Raw genomic sequence first — 15,105 nt, 5'->3', positions numbered from 1 at the left:
TCCGTGCATATTACAAGGAATTAAGACTTCCCAGAAAACAGCAACGGCTGGCATTTTTACAAGTACATGACCAATATGGCAGATGTGCATGGGTAACAATTACACTATAAGACTTTAACAGAAGATACTTACTCTTGTTTAAGAAAAACAATAAATAATAAAAAGAACTATGGAGACAATGACCATAACCACATAAAAGTTTAATTAAAAGCAGAAACAATCTTCTCTTTAAAAAAAAAAACCAAAAAAACGGACAGAATAAAACGGAGCAGAAACCAAGACCTCCGAGAAGCCAGATTCCCATCTTTAGTCTAAACAAGAAGGATCAAAATGAATGCAGCTCTCTGTGGCCGATTCAGTTTCTTTATGTTCTGTTTTCCTTTTCCTCAGAGATCAATTATTTACAAAGATTTAAAGGTGCAGCATTCCTGACTGGAGAGAGTGGATATCAGATCCCTCTGTAGTTCCATAAGACATGTCACAAAGGGTCAGATCTGTAGACAAGGCGAGTGAAGGCACATTTGGAGTTCATGGAATTCACGTTCTGCATATTTTGGCAGAAGTTTTTAGTGGTTTCAGAGTACAACTTGGAGCAAGACTGGAGCTCTTTGGTGTATTTGTTTTAAAAAGAAATGCAAAACAGGTGATTACAAAATGAAAAAAAAAAAAAAAAAAAAAAATATATATATATATATATATATATATATATATATATATATATATATATGCATCTATATAAAAAATCCATCTATTCTGCACAGCTGCATTTTCGCGCTTGCTGTGGAGTCCAGTGCTCAAATCATGTACAATGTCAAAAAATATATCATTAATCTTTAAAAACATCTTTATATATTTTTAGCTGAGCTCTTTATTCTCATTAGTCAACCTCTAGCTGGTCACTTGAAGCATTTTGTTATAGTGGTTTTCAATCCCAGAATTCCAGCTCCTCTTCACATTAAAGCTCTTGTAAGACTGGCTACTGGCAAACTACCAAAGTTGGCACTTTTGTCTTGGATTCATGGGGGAGCCAACTGGACAGTTGAAATGTTTGGAGAAGTCCAACGAATTAGATACCGTGCCAATGACTCTGTAACGGGATGGGCTGTGAGGGTCCGTGATCACGCCTTCATGAGAACTCTCTGGAGTCCGAACTGAACACCACACCTGTAACAAGGATGAAAGAGACAAATTTAAATGGTGTAAAGGCCTAATCTTACTGAGCATTACATGTGATCCACACACAAGCTGCTTCAGAAGACAGTATGTGACTACAGTCCCTCAGGATTGCATAACTAAAGGGATAGCAAGCAGCCATGTCCTGGGCAGTCACTCTAAATGCATTTTTGCATTGCAAATAGATAAAAAGGACTATCATTATTCTCTTATTTTAGACAGTATAGATATCCAAAGCAGCTTACAAAGGTCAGGATACATTTCAACTCTTTACATGTGTGTTTTACAGTTGGAGGGCACACAGGTAACATTAACCACCTCCAAACTACCAAGTCTTGTAGTTGAGGGAAACACCTTGAGCGCCTTTAAGAAGTATCTAGATAAGACATTAGGAGAGCTTAGCCATTAGCTAAACAAACAAGCCTGATGGACTAAAAGGTCTCTTCTTATTTGTCACATTTTTTTACGTTCTTATGACAGTCAGTGCATTTCGATGCCCGCACATAATTTGGGTAAGGCAGAGGTCTAGTTTCTTAATAATCTGCGTTTGCATGGGCAAGTAATCTTGTGGAGTTTTCCTCTGTCGAAACACTCCAACGTTATCATAACTAAATCCGAAACTAAGCATGACGCCTGTGATAATTTTCTTGTGTTTTATAAAAATGTTTAGTAAAAACTGATGCTTTATTTATAGGGGTCTGTTACCGAATTGCACGCAGCAAACTCCTTTCTGCCAGGCTGAACCCTGCAAATATCCAGTGCGTGTGCTTCTTGCCTAACATCTAGTGCTGCCGCAATAATAACACAGGTATTTACTTCAAAAAGATGTATGTTAGAATACTTGTTACTTTACAAAGTAATCAGACTACAGTGGAACCTCGGTTTGTGAGCATAATTCGTTCCGGAAACGTGCTCGCAGTCCACAGCACTCAAAGTGATTTTCCCCATAAGAAATACTGGAAACTCAGATGATTCGTTCCACAACCCAAAACTATTCATATAAAAACGATTAATACAAAATATAAAGTAAAAATACATAAAACAAAATAACCTGCACTTTATCTTTGAAAATAATCATGGCTGGTGTGAGTGAGTTTCTAAACTCTTGTGAGATTCCACCCAACGGGACGACACGCAGAAGAGCGTCCCAAAGCAATCGCGGTCTCCCAGCACTGTAGCAGTTCCCCATAAAAGTGGATCCGAAAAGATCGCGGACATGCTATCAGCGCCTGCCGTCGATGGGTGATACAAGGAATAAGGAACATTATAAATGCAGGGCACAGTACTGCTTGGCCACGACCCTGCCCGACTGCTCTGTCTGTGTACAGGAGAGTAGCAGATCCCGCTACAATAAATAACTGCGCTGTTGCAGTTTCAAGATGAATAAAGCTGGTGGCGCAAGACGGGGACTCGCACGTCACAGCACACACACACACAGTCACAATGCTGTAGTAAACAGTATACGCTCGTACAGATGTTGACTATATGAGTGAGGCACGCCAACTCAGACGGAGAATAGGAGATGATTGCCCACAATCCCACAGCGAGAGAGAGAGAGAGAGAGAGAGAGAGAGAGAGAGAGAGAGAGAGAGAAGAACCATCAGCTCAGTTGTGATTACATGACGCTCAGCAGACAAGGCGTATACATACTACTCGCATTGCAAGATGTCGCTCGTTTATCAAGTCAAAATTTATTAAAAATTTTAGCTTGTCTTGCAAAACACTAGTAAACCAAGTTACTCGCAAACCGAGGTTCCACTGTACTTCATGCACATTAATTTTTGGCATGTTATCCTACTGCTCTTCAAATTGTGCTGCTGAGTTTAGCACTATAAATTCAGTATATCAACATGTATTTAACGATTTCTGAAATATTACAACTTTCTTCAGCCAGGAGAACAAATAATGTGATCGCCTGAGCATCTGCCTCTTCTACCCTTGGCTGCTGGAAGCATGTGCAAAGCAAATACATGTGCAGGGTGACAGAGTGCACCGGACATGACTACAAAAATCTTAACAACAACCCGATTGAGGGTTTACATAGCCACATATTTGGCTTATTTGTGGAGAGATCTACCTCTGTTATTTAGGTTTCCCAGGGTGAACTTCTCCAGGCTGATGGTAAGGCTGTCCTCCTGGCATTGCAAGCAATCTTTGCTTCTCTTTGGGAGACGGGCGTGATCCCAACTAACTGGAAAACGGGACTTGTCCCTATCTGGGAAGGGAAGGGTGATTGCGTGGATTGTGACAACTACAGGGAGATAACACTGCTCTAGGTGCCGAGTTAGGTCCTTGTTAGGGTCGTCCTCAATAGGATCTGTGATCACTTGTTCACCTTCCAGTGACTAGAGTAGTCTGGTTTTACACCTAAGAGGTCTACCGTTGACTGCATCATTACACTGAGGGTTCTCATTGAGTGCAATGCGAATATAATCAGAGTTTCTTTGCAGCCTTTGTCAATTTTTGTAAAGCATTCGAGTCGGTTGATTGAGCTGCCCTGTGGGACACCTGGAGACTTTGTGGGGCCCAACCCCCAAGGTTTCTGGATATCATGGCCGGCCTGTACAATTGTACTGTAAGTGCTGCACAGAGGGGAGGTAGAACCTGTGTGTTTTCCCAGTTGATTTTATGGTTCATCAAGGGTGTATTCTTGCTCCTACTTTGTTCAATGCTTGTATAGACTGGGTGTTGGGCAGGGTCATGTATTCGAGTGGCTGTGGGGCATCTGTTGGTGAAGAAAGATTGACAGATCTTAACTTTGCTGACGATGCTGTGATCTTCACAGAGTCAATGGAGGCTCTGATTGGGGCTCTCGAGAGACTGAGTGAGGAGTCTGAGTGTCTGGGCTTGTGAGTGTCCTGATAAAAACCAAGAGCCAGGCCTTTAATGACCTCTTGGGCACAGCCATCAGCAGTGTGCCTGTCTGCGGAGAGAGTGTCAACCTTGTCGAGAGGTTTACTTACCTCAGCAATGATTTTCATGTGTCTGGTGACTGTTCCTATGAAGCCTTGGGGGTTCATGAGGTCACTGGAAAGGGGTGTGTGTCGCTCCAGATATCTTTGCTAAAGGATGAAAGTCCAAGTCCTAAGAGTCCTGGAACTTCCTGTTTTGCTATACGTTTGCGAGATATGGACACTATCCAGTGACCTGAGACAAAGACTGGACTCTTTTGGTACTGTGTCTATTTGGAGAATCCTTGGGTACTGCTGGTTTAACTTTGTGTTGAATGAGCGGCTGCTCACGGAGTCCTGAATGAGGCACATTACCTGCATTGTGAGGGAGTGTCAGTTACAGCACTACAGTCATGTGGTGTGATTCCCCGAGGGTGATCCGGCTTGCAGGATTCTCATTGCTGAGGACCTAAGCTGCTAGACCAGGACAAGGGGCCACCCACGTAATACCTGGCTGTGCTAGACAGAGGGTCATTTCTGGAGGGGGGGACTGGGGTGTTGCATGCAGCTTGATGTATTAGGATTAAAAGTCAAGACGGAAGTAAAAAACTGTTGACTGTAACCTGAATTTTAAATCACATATTCATCAGATCACTAGGACAGCATTTTTTCACTTAAGAAACATAGCAAAAGTTAGACTTCTTATATAATTGAAAGATGCTGAGAAATTAATTCACACTTTTGTTTTCAGTCGACTAGATTACTGTAACGCACTCCTCTCAGGACAACCCAAAAAAGACATAAATCATTTGCAACGAGTGCAGAATGCAGCTGCTAGAACCCTAACTAGGAAAAGAAAATCCGAGCACATCACCCCAGTTTTGATGTCACTACACTGGTTACCTGTGTCTTTCAGAATTGACTTTAAAATTCTGCTTATGGTTTACAAAGCCTTAAATAATCTCGCTCTATCTTATATATCGGAATGTCTGACACCTTATATTCCAAATTGTAACCTTAGATCTTCAAATGAGTGTCTGCTTAGAATTCCAAGAACAAAACTTAAAAGAAGTGGTGAGGCAGGCGGCCTTCTGCTGCTATGCACCTAAAATCTGGAATGGCCTGCCAATAGGAATTCGCCAGGCTGATACAGTAGAGCACTTTAAAACACTGCTGACAACACATTACTTTAACATGGCCTTTTTATAACTTCATTTAAATTTTATCCTGGTGATACTTTGTATGTTCAATTCAGTATAAAACTATTCATGGTGGCTCTAAACTCCATACTGACCCCTACTCTCTCTTCTGTTTCTTTTTCTGGTTTCTTTGTCGTGGCGACCTGCGCCATCACCACCTACTCAAAGCATCATGATGCTCCAACATTGATGGACTAAAAGCCACAAGTCTACATGACCATCATCATCAAGTCCTTCCGTGAGAACCCTAAATACAAAGAGGACTGTTTCATTTATGTGAGGTAGAAGGCCCAGAGGGGACTGGGCGGTCTCGTGGCCTCAGAACCCCTGCGGATTTTATTTTTTTCTCCAGCCATCTGGAGGTTTTTTTTTTTTTCTGTCCTCTGTGGCCATTGGACCTTACTCTTATTCTATGTTAATTAGTGTTGACTTATTTTCTTTTCTTACTGTGTCTTTTATTTTTCTATTCTTCATTATGTAAAGCACTTTGAGCTACATTTTTTGTATGAAAATGTGCTATATAAATAAATGTTGTTGTTGTTGTTGCCACCAGGGATCCCGAGTTGTTTCGTTGTGTGGTGGGTGTGACAATGTGCTTTGTCAATGCTTGCTCTCCAACCTGTCCTGACCTGAGAGGGCAATAATCCAATTTCCCCTAATCGGAATAAAGGTTTACATGGCATTTTAGAAATCAGGTTTCTGTGAATAATCAGGTTATTGAAGCACATGTAAGCATGCTAAGTGAATCACAAGCAGGAAATGAACCAGCAGCTTTAGGGTTTTAAGTTCGAATGCTTTAATCATCAGACAACGCTGCCTGAGTGATAACTGAAATGAACTTGTTGCTTTCTTAGACTTCATGCTTTCTCGTTTTGTTTTTGATGAAGTGCAAATAGGCCTGCTTTGTGGGATAAAGCAGACACTTACTGCTGAGTGCTTTCAGTTTCTATCTTGTTTTTAATTTTATCTGTCTGGTCATTCATCCATCACCTAAACTCCCTTTCAAAGACTTGCATTATGTGACTACCCATCCATTTTTTGGTCACTGTCTGGAAAAGGGTGACCTCTGGTGACAGGCAAAAGAACACCCATGTTATGTTTCTAGTTATCCCAGCTCGTCTGTCTATTTAGCACCCCATCTTTTTTCCGATCATTACATTGGCTCCCTTGTAACAGCACATGTTAAGTTCAAATCTTTGATGCTAGCCTACTGAGTTGTCAGTGGACCAGCATCTACAGATATGGAAACACTTGTGAGGTCCTATGCTCCTTCATGCCCACTTAGTTCTGCTGAAGAATGGCATTTTGCATTGTATCAAATCTTAGTCCAGACTCTTCATGTGTAGCTCCTAGTGGGTGAAAAATGCCCACCTTCATTAAAACATCTGACTACCTCACTGTGTTTAAGAAGCGTCTGAAGACTTTTGGTGAATTGCTGTCCAACTGATATTAGTTGGTAGGTTTTTGTAATCTAGGAATTGTAACTCACGTGTATTTTGTTCTTGCCTCTTCACTTGTGATGATGAATTTCGTAACCTTGTCCTGTAACACTTGTTCCCAAACAGTTCTCCCCTGACTGATGCTTACTCGATTATGTTCACTTCATTTGTGAGTCTCTTTGTATGAAGGTGTCTACTAAGCAAATAAATGTAAATCTGAAATGTAAATGTCATTTTGTTGTGGGCTTAATACTGTATATTATTGTTTAAGACTGGTCAGTTTTTAGATTTACCATTGTGTTCTAGTTTTATTTTGGAGTTATAGTTTATTTTTACTTTTGTAAAAAGTAGCAGCGCTGATAGTGGACCTAACAACAGAATTAAACAATGGCAGTGTCTAAGGACCCAAAATCATACCAAATCATGCTCCATGTCTCCTTTAACTGGATTTACCATTGCACGACCCAATGTTATTCTGTGTTGTGGTACGGTAAAGGACTTGTAATTTATCATAACTGGCAGAAGCTTTTTATAGGTGTACAAACCTGTGTTCCTTTTCATATCAGTTTGCAAACCATACAATTCACATAGCTCCTAATGGATGTATGCCTAACAAGCCTTCAGCCTCACAAAAGTATCTCCATCTTGTGGTGGGTCCATAGACCAAAGGGAAAAGTACAAGTGCAATCAGAAACGGGACAGTAATCCCCCATTAGCAGGTGGCCTAGATTTGTGTTAGGCAGGAACACACAATAAAATGGGGAAATTGCACACAACTGAGGAACAATTAATATCCCTACTCAATGTAGGAATTAAGGTTTCTTTTATATTTACTGTGTTCAGTTTTTTTCAGAAGGTGTTGTGTTTGGGAAATGTCAAAGGCATCATTGTAAAACAGTCAGCAGTCTAATAAAAGAAATCCTAAAGAATCTTTGATCAAAGCCAACAGAGACCAGGGAGAAAAAATATTATGAAAAATTTCAATTTTTAAAAACAAAATTACTGCAATAGCATCTTGGTTTTGTTACAGATGATGCCATTTTATACAAAAATGTGCATCCAGGTTGGTATGGAAATGAAAGGTCACGTTTGGTGACGTTACTGAAGCGACGATACATAAACCAGCTCCTCAGACCTTACGTACAGTGTTTCAGCATTCAGATTCATTGGCTATGATCTTATGACAGTTTCTTGACTTTGATTTTGGTTCACAGTTTGGTTTAGACATTTTTTAGGCTTTCTTTCCTTGTTTTGGCAACGTTCATTTATTCCTCTTCTGACTCATTTTCGATTTTTTTTCTCCATGGTCTTCCATTTTCCTTCTTTTGGCAGAATCCATCCATCCATCCATTATCCAACCCGCTATATATCCTAACACAGGGTCACGGGGGTCTGCTGGAGCCAGTCCCAGTCAGCACAGGGCGCAAGGCCGGAACAAATTGCCAGGAAGGGTGCCAGCCCACCGCAGGGCACACACACACACACACACACCAAGGACAATTTTAGAATCGCCAATGCACCTAACCTGCATGTCTATGAACTGTGGGAGGAAACCGGAGCACCCGGAGGAAACACACAGACACGGGGAGAACATGCAAACTCCATGCAGGGAGGACCCGGGAAGCGAACCCAGGTCTCCTTACCGCTACCACTGTTCCACCCTTTGGCAGAATAATCACTTTCTCAAATAATGTGAGTGGAGGACCCTCTACAATCTTAATCAAATAATGAAAGCAAGTTGTACAATTCAACATAGTTAAAGAAGACCAGCTGGGCTCATCTCACAGATGGCAAAGTAAGTATCAGAAACAGGACCTAATAGTATGTGGTCCACACAATATAAAGTCTGTCCATAAAAACAAAGTTCAAACCAGATATGGTGTAAGTCCACTTGCTTCACCATGGTAACCTACCTGTGCAAATCCTACAAAAAAGAGCTGCTCATTAGTTAATTCCAATGCAGGAAGAACTTCTTCTTCTCCATTTTTCTTAATCCAATTCTCATAGGCCTGTAAAAAACAAGAAAAATCAGATGCTCAGATCTTGTTTTGTGCTCCTCAAATCTATGTCACATTACATGACTTTTCAGTTGTGGACTTTTCTTACATAATCTTAGCAGTCAGGGGCAGCTGCAGTGTTCTTCCATGACTGCCAGTCTTGTAGAGTGACGTGCCCAGTGACTCAGTCCAACCAAATCAATCAGGTTTGATTTTGTCTTTAAACATAAGGGTGGAATTGTGTGCAAGAGAGCTAACAACCAATAAATACTGGTCTGGAAGTACAATGCATATAATGCAGTGATGAAGAATATACTGTAGAACACAGGCTTTTTGGACTTCATAAACATAAGACAGGCTCATCTGTCTGATGTCTTGTGTTTTAAATTGCATGACAGAATGGAAAAAAAGAAAACAAGGGGTAGAGACTGCAAGTGAAAATGTTATACTAGTAAACCCTTTACATGGGCATTAGCTCCTTCAGGTAGGGGGGCACATGATACTTTGAAAATGTGAAACTTTGAGAAAAGTGTCAAGCAGTTTTGTAATTTGACATGGCCTTACAGGATTTTCATCTTGAAAGGTCTGTCTTAATATTTCATTTAAATACATAATGGAACACAGTTACATAGTTGGGGAGGTGACTGCCCTTTTTAGCTGGGCATATGATTTTAGTAGCTGTACATACCACAATTAAATTATCAATTTAGAATGACAGAGGGGCTCAAAATATATTGAGTACATCTTTCTGCCTTGAACTCTTTTAACATACCATTTGCACTGTTATTCCAAAAAAATATATACTGTATATATCTGACCCGGTTAATTCAAATTAGGCTTACTGGGGCCTCAGCCTAACCCAGCAGGATCAGATACAAGCCCAAAACTAACTCTGGACAGGAAACTGTGCCATTCCATTGTAGCTTATACCAGGGACGTGCGTTTAGGGGAGGCAGATGAGGCCACCATGAAAAGTAAAAAAACTAATAATGTTAACATAAAATAAATTTCTCCACTGGTCTGTGCTATAAATTTGTTTTCTGTATGGTTCCAATAATTGTGATAATTTTTATAGTCAAAATCCCTGAATTTGTGCATTTCCTGTTCAAATAGAGGAGAGAAATGTGTGGTGCGGCAGTGACGAACTGAGCCTCCTCTTGGACTGCGCTCTTCCTCACACACTTGGCTGATGCATTCAATTGGTGCGTACCTGTTGCTCTCTCTCTGTATGTCGCCAACATAATGTTAGCAGACACGTTTATTATACACCCTGACTGTCCACAGTCTGGCTAATATATTTAATGAATGTGTGTGACATATTTAGCCTTGCTGATTGGACATAAAAATGCAGTGAAAAGGCACAAGGTGAGGCAGACAATACTATGCTGCACCAAAGGGGGCGCATGTGAATTTCCCCTTGGATTAATAAAGTATCTATCTATCTATCTATCTATCTATCTATCTATCTATCTATCTATCTATCTATCTATCTATCTATCTATCTATCTATCTATCTATCTATCTATCTATCTATCTATCTATCTATCTATCTATCTATCTATCTATCTATCTATCTATCTATCTATCTATCTATCTATCTATCTATGTGAGCCCAACAGGTGCTCGTTGCTGCTGTTCTTCTACGCAGAGGCGCCAATAAGTTAGCGATATCAGAAAGTCAAGTGCACTGCAGTGGTCCATTTATTTTTATTTGTTGATACGACTAACTGCAAAAATAGAAGATTAAGATTTTTTTAAAACTAAAGGAAAATAAGGAGGGACTTTTAGAAGAAGGTGACAGAGATTTTCGTGGAGAAGGATAGGCGCATGGACTTCATTTACAAGTAAAGGTAAGACCATAAACAGTTTTCAATTTTATAAAAAAAATGGGATCAGACTAAGAAAAAAAAAATCTCAATAGTTAAAAACTAAATTTTGTCCTTAAATAATATATTCTTTTGCTTTTCTTGTTGAACAGTCTCTTTTGCTTAAAGCATCAGAATAAAAACACTTAAAAAAACCTAAGTATTTCAATTAAGGTCAGGTTGAAATCAATTTTTTTGTATATCACTCAATACTTGCATTTGTATCGAATGAGTATGAATTGTGAAAATGCAACGGCAAATTTAGAACACACGGAGGATGCAGAGCAAATGTGATCCCTCCACTCTCTCTTGCTGCTATACATTTATCGTTCTTTCTTAGCCAAATATGTACCTTACAAATGTGTGTGTAAAGAATGCTGATGAGAAGTGAAACATAACCAGTAGTCAGTGTGCAAACTGTCAATTGAACAGTGAGTAAGCTACTCTTTGGGGTTCATATATTTGTAAATGAGCCATGAACCTTACCGAACGTCATTGGCTCATACTCACACACACAAACCTGACACACTGGGTCAATACAGAGTCACCAATGGAGTGAATGTGTACATATTTGGCATGTTAGGAGGAAAACTGGTGCAAAAATGGGAAGAAAACTTACATCTCCTAGTGACAGCAACAGGACTGGGGATCCAAACCTGAGACACTTGATTCATGAGACATCAGCATTAACCGCTGTCATTGTACTGCTACTACTACAAAATGTTTTAACTAGTATGGAAGACATCATCATAATTTAGAGGCAGATATTTAGAGAAAAACAGGGAAAAATGGAAAGAAACTACTCTTCAACTTTAATACTGAGCTCATGATCTGTCAGCGTGATCACAAATAGCCACACATGACTTACATTGTAGGCTGCTTTTAGTCCCCCGTTGTCAGCAATGTTCTCTCCAAGAGTGTGCTTCCCATTCAGAGCCTCATTGTTGATGCTGTAGTTCCCATACTGCTCTACCATGCATTCTGTTTGCTTCTTGAAGGCTTCTATCGATGAGTTTTTCCACCAAGGCCGCAGATTTCCTTCTTTGTCATATTCACGTCCTGCAATAGCATTTGTTTCACTCTAATTGACAATTAATGTAACATTTAAAGCTCAACTGTGAATTTTGCTCTCAGGCTGCCTGCACTTGGTACACAGCAAAAAATCAACCCTGGATGGGTCACATATACATTACAATGCACTCTCGCATTCGCTCTGATTAGGGCATTAGAGTGGTCAGTCTAACTTGACTAGTCTTTGGAATGATGTAGGAAACAGGAGCACCCAGGAGATAAGCGGAGCTCATGCAAACTGCACATAGACTAACTGAACTAGGATTTGAACATATGGATCTAGAGCTGTAAGGCCGTAGCACTAAGCACTTCTCTGTCTCAAAAAGCAGGCATTACGCTTCTAAAGAAAAAAGGCTAATACACACAGATTTTACATTTTATTTAGGCCTGATCTAATCAATTAAAACAGAAATAGGTAAACAGGAATTAACATGACATAAGATGCTCAGCCCTTCAGGGTTTCAAGTAAATAATTGATTCATGCATAAAAATATGTGCATTCATTCATTATCAAACCTGCTTAATTCAGTTAAAGAGTTGTGGCAAATTTAGACAAAAGACTGTAACCATCTCTGAAAAAGGCAACAGTCCATTCCAAGACACATTCATGCAAATGCCCACTCTTGCTCATATGGAGCAAATTTAGGGTCGCAAATTGACAGAACCTGCATATCTTTGGAATTTAGGAGGAAAACTGGGGTACCTGGAAAAAAAACCCAAAATAAGAGAATATTCAGATTCTGCACACACCATGACCAGGGGCTTCATTTACGAAAATATGCGCACACCAAAAAAATGGAAAATGCGTATGCATTAAAAAAATCAGACTTATAAAACCTGTTGCACACACATTTCTGCATAATTGACCTTTATAAATTGCAGTCATTTTGTAAATATGTATTCATGAACGTGCCTAAGTGCTAATCAACCTCATACATAGTATGTGACCATGATGTTGCGGATGTTTATTGGCTAGTAGTGCAGCCTCCCTCCTGACATGTCGAGACCATGCCACCTACATTCAAAAGAATCTGGATGTGCTCTGCAACTGAGTACACAAGATCATGCAGAGCATTATAGCTCCTCTCCTCTGCATTTTGGGGGTCCGGGAAAGGCATAAGGTGCCAGCGTTTGTGCAGTCAGCCACTATTACCTGGCACATGAAATGACATGATTGCTGATACAATGAATAGTTCAGTCCATATGAAAAACTGAGGGTTCAGCCAGTTACCTCACCAACAAGCCAGTCACCATGTACAGTACATTACTGTCATGTCTGCCAAAACTGGTCTGCCGCAAAATAAATGAAACACAGGTTGGCAAAGGCCACAGTGACATGATATTTGTTGGTATCATCTTGACATCTCATTTGACTTGTGCATTAATGGAATGTAACTGCCTATTGTTAGCAAAAGCAGCTTCATTCTCGCTAGGTGCCCTTATTGCAATATGAGTGCAGTAAAGTGACCCAATTACATTAGAAGAACTAGACACTCTGCTGTAAATTGCCTTTTGATGGTGGCAAAAATATGCTTTATGTATTTACAGCTACACCATACAGAAACTGAATAAAGCGCATTGTCAGTCGGTTAATGGCTTCCAGTAACGACAGCCATGATGCAGTAAAGCTTGGCTGAGATACTGAGGTGTCGGACAGTTTCCTGAGAAGTCACAACAGGTAGGTGATATAAACTGACAAAAAAATAACAATGTTCTTCAGTGGAAATACGTAGCATTGGCACTCTTAAAAGGAAACTAAAATAGAGCCTGAACATCATATTCAACATTTTTCCTGTTTAATATGTTTGTAATGTCAATGCACCTTATAACAACGACTCGGTGATATGAATTATTATTTGTGTGATTTGACATTTAGCTGGTCTGGCTGCATTCTTGATCAAGGGTGTCAAGTTTCTCTGAAAGGTTGTGTACACATGGTTCAGAGTAACCATAAGTATATGCAAGCTTTCACGTCAAGTTTCTTTTAGAAATCTTGATATTTTTGTGGGAAGTTCCAAACTCACATTTCAAGCTTCTTTTGGTGCAAGCTTTATAAATGAGGACCCAGGACTCTGAAACTGCAAAGTTGCAATGCTAACTAGTGAGCTGTCATTTAATCCTTTTGAGCTAATTCTTATTTGTGTATTTCTTTTTTTTTTTTGTTGTATTAATCAACATAAAACAAACATATTATTCAATGTCATGGAGTGCCCAACTACCAACAGGGTGCCAGTGACAAGGAAACAGTGATAACACAGGATAAAACAGCACAATGAAGTCCCACAGGAAATCCCTACAGAGAGGCAGACCCAAATTATCAGCGACAGAACATCTCTGCAGGCCAGTGGGAGACAGTGACCTTGGGTTTGGTGGGTTGAAACTGAAGTCCTCAGGATCACTGGTGTAAGAAATTGTGAGGGAACATGTGCTGGATGGTGGGCAACTTATCAGAGATCTCTGGACCTCTACTTGGAGATACAGAAATGCCATTAATGGTTGGCAAGAGTGACAAACCAGGGCTGCTATTCTGCCAGTTGGTTGCTAGTGACTGCATACATTCCTTGAATAGGATCAGTGGGACTGTGCTGCCCCATAATGGAACTGGCAATTTCTGCGGAGGCCAAGCCACTTTTAGTACTGCACAAGGCTTTGCGTGCCCAGACACTAGGTACACTAGAGGGAGTGGTAAAGTTGTGACCCAACAATAATAAAATAGTAAAAATGAATTGCATTTATATAATGCTTTTCTAATCTACTCAAAGCACTTGACATAGACAATGAAGAACCACTTTAACTACCACCAAAGTGTAGCACCCACCTAGATGATATGACTGGAGCCATTTATGTGTGAGTAGGCTCACCACACATTACCTCTAAGGTGATGATGGCGCAAGAGAGATAGTTAGCTAATAAGTGCCAGGGTATGATTAAGCTGCCAGAATGACCAGACTATTGTGGGCAATTTAGCTTGGACATCAGGGTACACCTTATTCTTTTCGAAAGATGCCCCGGGTCCTTTTATAGCAGTCGAGAATCAGGATCTCATCCAAAGGATGCACTGATTTTAACAGCACAGTGTCCGAGCAACTGCGATCCACAGACAAACCACAGAGTAAGCGTCCCAGATGGCTTCACTAACACCTCTACAAGCAGCAACCTAAGCTTATCCTAGATGCTTTGTCATCTATCAAGTACTGGCTGGGCCCAAACATGCTTAGCTTCAAGTGGACTACCTGTTCTGAAATGCAGGTGATATCGTTGCTGGCAATACTAGCTAAAAAAGGTGTCCCCCTAACTCCAAACATGGCTTCAGGGACTGGCTAAAACCAACCTCTTTTTGTCAGAGTTTATTTTAGGCAAATTAGTTGAAGCAAAGGTTCACTAGTGAGAGGAGGACAGGCCAAGACAACCACTCCATTTGGGACACTAGGGATAAAGACCTACCTGTATATAAGCTAGACCCAGGGAGG

The 15,105-nt window shown here is 40.3% G+C and overlaps 1 protein-coding gene across 4 annotated transcripts in view; it reads right to left on the bottom strand.

Annotated features, from left to right (window-relative positions):
- Window positions 1-706: 706 nt before the first annotated feature.
- Window positions 707-15,105, bottom strand: part of ece1 (endothelin converting enzyme 1) — a 336,078-nt gene continuing 321,679 nt past the window's right edge. For all 4 annotated transcript variants that reach the window (XM_039755712.1, XM_039755711.1, XM_039755709.1 and 1 more), the window contains 3 exons: window positions 11,433-11,623; window positions 8,616-8,711; window positions 707-1,164 (listed from right to left, as the gene is read on the bottom strand). In XM_039755712.1, coding sequence (XP_039611646.1) covers window positions 988-1,164; window positions 8,616-8,711; window positions 11,433-11,623 — 464 coding nt within the window. In that variant the 3' untranslated portion in view covers window positions 707-987. The remainder of the gene's footprint in view (window positions 1,165-8,615; window positions 8,712-11,432; window positions 11,624-15,105) is intronic.

This window comes from Polypterus senegalus, chromosome 6 (genome assembly GCF_016835505.1).
Source record: "Polypterus senegalus isolate Bchr_013 chromosome 6, ASM1683550v1, whole genome shotgun sequence".
NCBI lineage: Eukaryota > Metazoa > Chordata > Cladistia > Polypteriformes > Polypteridae > Polypterus > Polypterus senegalus.
This window is presented reverse-complemented; position numbering and strand designations above follow the sequence as displayed.